The sequence below is a fragment of the Littorina saxatilis genome, unplaced genomic scaffold (assembly GCF_037325665.1).
Source record: "Littorina saxatilis isolate snail1 unplaced genomic scaffold, US_GU_Lsax_2.0 scaffold_3299, whole genome shotgun sequence".
NCBI classification, from domain to species: Eukaryota; Metazoa; Mollusca; class Gastropoda; order Littorinimorpha; family Littorinidae; genus Littorina; species Littorina saxatilis.
The window spans coordinates 3,072-8,127 of record NW_027129033.1 but is presented as its reverse complement, the minus strand read 5'-3'; the positions used below and the strand labels follow the sequence as shown (position 1 = coordinate 8,127).

The following is a 5,056-nucleotide window of genomic DNA, read 5'->3' as shown; positions in this document are numbered from 1 at the left end:
TTCATTGTGTACCAGTAAAACTGAAAACGCCCATCCAGGGTATAGATACACGCATGGTCAATACGCACTCCCCACTGTGTGCATAATCGATCGATGCATCAATGAGAGATGGATTATTCAAGCAGAAGCAAGATGACGTCGGTCGCCGAGACAAGATCGTGTCGTCACACGGAGTAGGTACAGGCGAACCCAACAGTAGCTTTGAGAAAATCGGGTCTTAAAAATACGAGAGTCTGAAAATTGAGGTATTTTTTTGTTTTTAAACAACAGACAGTTCAATCCGGAAAGACAACGGGTGTGTGTGTGTGTGTGTGTGTGTGTGTGGGGTGTGCGCAAGGGGGGGAGAGAGGGAGTACAAGGGGTCATAAAAAGGTGGTTTATTCCGCATGCGCAAGCGTGGTCTGAAACTGACAAGAAGTCGAAACCATTTTTTTCCAGCGGGGATTTTTGGAACAGAGGACTTCTTCCTCGGCGTTGTTTCCGTCAAAATTCGTTACGCTTGTTCTGTTTTTCCTTCTGATAATGAGTGCCACGGTTGCGTAACTGCATGCATTTAACACAGTTTTACTTTCTGTTTAAAAAAAAAATATATAATTTATGTGAACAGTTACGGTTAATTGATTGGATAAACAAGAAGTCAACGGCATCACGCCTTCGATACATCCTGTTGAACTGTAGTTGCACACAAATAGAAGAAACCCATTTTCTTGTTGAGGTGCACGTCCTAATGAAGTTTGAAGCAGAAGAATACAAAAAATTAGCTCGGATCCTACGAGTAGGAGGATAGGGTGGGGGCCCCGGGGGACAAAGAGAATGCACGGAATACGCGCGGTTCATTGAAAGACGGAGGAGGGTGGAGGGGAGGGGGGGGGGGGGTGTGTGTCTGTGTGTGATACTAACGATTTGACGATTTCTTAAAAAAAAAACTGAGTCGGGAGAAAGGGGGGTGGGGGTGGGGGTGGGGGCGGAGGGATTAAGGCTGTGGGTAGGCCTATTATGCCTGATTTCGTTGAAACAATGAAGTCAGTGTCCTTTCATGAAAAGAAAACCTACTTTAAACTGGTCTGAAATGAAGACAGCTGAATGTGACGACCGAAAGCCCGTGTCATCAGAATGTACGACTTGTCAGCCAATGGATGTCTTACGGAGAGTTGTTCTTCTCTCAGAACTAAACTTTAAATGCTGACACAGATACGTTCGTCACAAGGTTTTTCGATGTAAAGCGATAATGTCACGCGGGTAAAAATCGTTTGCTCCTTGGCGGAAAATTCCTGTTATTTGTACTTAGCTTGCGAAGCTTTCCATTCTGTTTTGCTTTTGTATAACTGAACTTATTATTGTTAAGTTTCTTATCATTGTCTAGGAACACACACACACACACCACACACACACACACACACACACACACACACACACATACACACAAACACACCCACCCCCCCACACACACCCACACACCCACACTCACACACACACTCACACACTGACAAACCTTCATCCACACCCCTCACCCTATCCATCCCCCACCCCCTTAACACGCTCTCTCTCCCTACAATCCTCACTCCGTTCAGCCCCCTCCCTCTGCCACTGACTTCAACGCGGACCAGCCAGTCTCCCGCCCTATAGCAGATCGAGTTACATGATTGACGTTGTAACCATAGCGACGCCATTTCACGGCCATTGTGTGAAGCGCGATACTGCGCGGGGTCGTGGGAATCGACCAATGGGCGCCCGTCTTTAGGCGACAACAGCACGCGGAGCTTCTAGCGTAAAGTGTGTGTGTTTAGCGCCGTCGAGTCGCCTTGCCTTAGAACTAGGCTGGGGCGAAACTGCGACTACGATAGACTTTTGCTTTAGCAAAGTTTGCCTTGGTTTTCTTGCAGTCGTGTTCTTCGACCACCGCTCATTTAATACTTAGTTCTGCAAGTGATTCGCCTTTAGAAGGCTGAGCTCTTCTACTTCGCATGTAGTGTTGCGTAGTAGTTGTAGAAGAAGAGGTGGTAGTAAAGTGTCGTCGGATTGCATTAGCTGCAAGAGGTGTCGGGGATAATACTGATCTGTATTATTGCACACGTTACGGCTGACTCTGTGCAAGAGACTATTTCTGTGGAACTGTCCCAGTCTGGTGTAGGCATTTCAGTTGTGGTGCGACAAAGCCAGTCAGTTGCTGTCGTTGTTGTTGAAAGGTGATACTCGCCGTGTGTGTATGTGCACACATTGTGCATTGCTGTGGTGTCGTAACGGCTTGTTGAAACACTCATCGGATTGATCGGAATTTTTTTTCGCGAATTGATATGCTTGTCACCATTTGTTTTTGCCGAAATGGTGCAAAATGGCGTGATGTGATGACGGTGGTATCGGTGTCAAAACAAAACAGGTCAAGTGTTGGTGCCTCATTAGAAGCTGCCGTGTGATATTCAGGACAACCGCAAAACAGTCACAACCGCAGCGACAACAGCCACACCAGAGGCAACAACAGCAACAACAATAGTGTTCTACGCAGCACCTGATACTGAGACGCAGGGATTATTGTCGGTTTAACTGAACTTTTCCCCCGTGCGTTCCTGGTTCATACGAAGAGATTCGCTGTCTGATTTCTTGGATTCGACTTGCTCTGTTCAGCGGACGGGCTTTGTTTGTCTGTGATGATCTGACACCCGTCATCGCTCGTTCTGAGAATTTCGACAGAGTGTGTGTTCGAGCTGCACACTAACCTCGGATCCCGGATTGTACCTTTTTGATAGGGTGTCTGGAACGGTGCATAGTGTCTGGGATCTTCTGAAGGGCAGACTGACATAGTCATTCACTAATTGTTGTTCAGTTTTCTGACGATATTGCGTACACACACGCACGCGTGAGTGTGCATATGCCGTGCACGATAACAACACTAGCTGGGTGAATGCTCACACTCGTTGTTCATGAAAGGGCTCAACTTAGTTACAGTCTACGGGCAAAAGGAAGACGTCGAGGCTCCTGTCATGCATGATCTGTAAAACACACTCGATCAGCGATCGTGGACACAGTAACTCGTCCCGGAACAGTGTCATTAGTAATGGTCTTGCGGATGACAAGGAAGAGGAGTTTTCTTCAGGGAATAATCTGAGGGTCAAAGTCGTCGGGTTATGATCTGATATGGTTCACTGACCATCCGTCTGTGTCAGCATAGCGCTCGTGGACGTGTTCCGGAGTCGGTCGTGGTCGTGGTCGTGGTCGTTGTGCCGTTTGGTGGTGGGGATAGCTGCAGACGACGACGGTGGCGGCGGCGGTGGCGCGGCGGGTGGAGGAGCAGTTGGAGGGGCAGGGTGGGGGTGGAGGAGGGCTGGGAGGGTGCGGAGGGGTTGGCGAGGCGGACTACTCCGACTTCTACAACCTGGCTCCTCCTCACCCTCACCACCACCATCACCACCACCACCCCCCACACCACTTAGATTCTCCTTACGCTCACCACCACCCGCATCAACAACAGCAGCATCACCGCAGCGACCTCCAACAGCAACAACAACAACAACATCAATCCTCTCAACAAGGTCTCAACCCTTCTCCGCACCATCCCCACCACCACCAACAAAACAATCCGCAACAATCCTCACATCAGCAACAACAACAACAATCCTCACTCACCACCACACCGCACCCTAGTCAATCCTCCTCCTCTTCCTCCCCTGTTGCAGTTTTCCGCACGGACGTGGCGGCTGCACGGCAGTTCCCAGGCCTCCCCATGCTTCACGACCAAGGCACCGTCGGCGTGGGTTCGCCCACCGGGGGTGGAGGGGGAGGCAACCCCGCCATGCTCCCGTCCTTCGGCTTTACGCAGGAGCAGGTGGCCTGCGTCTGCGAGGTCCTTCAACAGGGCGGCAACATCGACCGCCTGGCCCGCTTCCTCTGGTCCCTCCCGGCCTGCGAGCACCTCCACAAGAACGAATCCGTGCTCAAGGCCAAGGCCGTGGTGGCCTTCCACCGAGGCAACTTCAAGGAGCTGTACAAGATCCTGGAGCACAACCAGTTCTCCCCGCACAACCACCCCAAGCTGCAGGCGCTCTGGCTCAAGGCGCACTACGTGGAAGCCGAGAAGCTCCGCGGAAGACCCCTGGGAGCCGTGGGCAAGTACCGCGTCCGTCGCAAGTTCCCCTTGCCCAGGACCATCTGGGACGGGGAGGAGACCAGCTACTGCTTCAAGGAGAAGTCTCGGACTGTTCTGAGGGAGTGGTACTCGCACAACCCTTACCCCTCGCCCCGTGAGAAGCGGGAGCTGGCCGAGGGTACTGGCTTGACCACCACTCAGGTGTCCAACTGGTTCAAGAACCGGCGCCAGCGAGACCGGGCTGCCGAGGCCAAAGAGAGGTGAGTTTTGTTTTGCTTTGAGGGTCTGTTTTTGTTAGTTTTTTTTTTTTTTGGGGGGGTGGGGGGGGGGGGGGGGGGGAATGTTTTGTTTGTTTGCTGGAGTTTTGGTTTTGTCATATATGCGTGTGTGGTTTTGTTGGGTACTGGTGGTGTATTTTTTGTTGGTTTGTACGTGTTTTGTGTGTGTGTGTGTGTGTGTGTGAGCGTGTGTGTGTGTGTTTTTTTTTTCATTATCATCATCATCATCATCATCATCATTATCATCATCATCATCATCATCATCATTGTCTGTGTCGTGTGATCTGATAAGCGCCATATTTGTGAAAGTTTTGTTTACGATATTTGGACGGATCATTCTGCTCCTCGCCCTTCTCCTCCTCATCTGTATGTGAATATATATATATGTGAGTTTCTTTCTGTTTTATTTCTTTGTTGATTTGTGTGTGTGTGTGTGTGTGTGTGTGTGTGTGTGTGTGTGTGTGTGTGTGTGTGTGTGTGTGTGTGTGTGTGTGTGTGTGCGCGCGTGTGTGTCTGCCTGTGTGGTTATGTGTGGTTCTGTGTGTCTGTGTAAATAAGAGGAGGGGGTACGTATGTCTCTGTGGGAGAGGGAAGTTTGCCTAGTTTCTGCTTGACTGCTAGGGTTGTGGGACAAAGGAAGATTTGTTGTTTAGAAAGAATCAAGTGATTTGTGTAGAGAGTCACACTGGCATGCACC

At 50.1% G+C, this 5,056-nt stretch overlaps 1 protein-coding gene across 1 annotated transcript; it reads left to right on the top strand.

The window, feature by feature from the left end:
* Positions 1-3,354: 3,354 nt before the first annotated feature.
* On the top strand, positions 3,355-4,358 carry LOC138957316 (homeobox protein six1-like). Its single transcript, XM_070328448.1, has one exon. The coding sequence runs from the start codon at positions 3,719-3,721 to the stop codon at positions 4,343-4,345; it is 627 nt and encodes a 208-aa protein (XP_070184549.1). The 5' UTR covers positions 3,355-3,718; the 3' UTR covers positions 4,346-4,358.
* Positions 4,359-5,056: the final 698 nt, after the last annotated feature.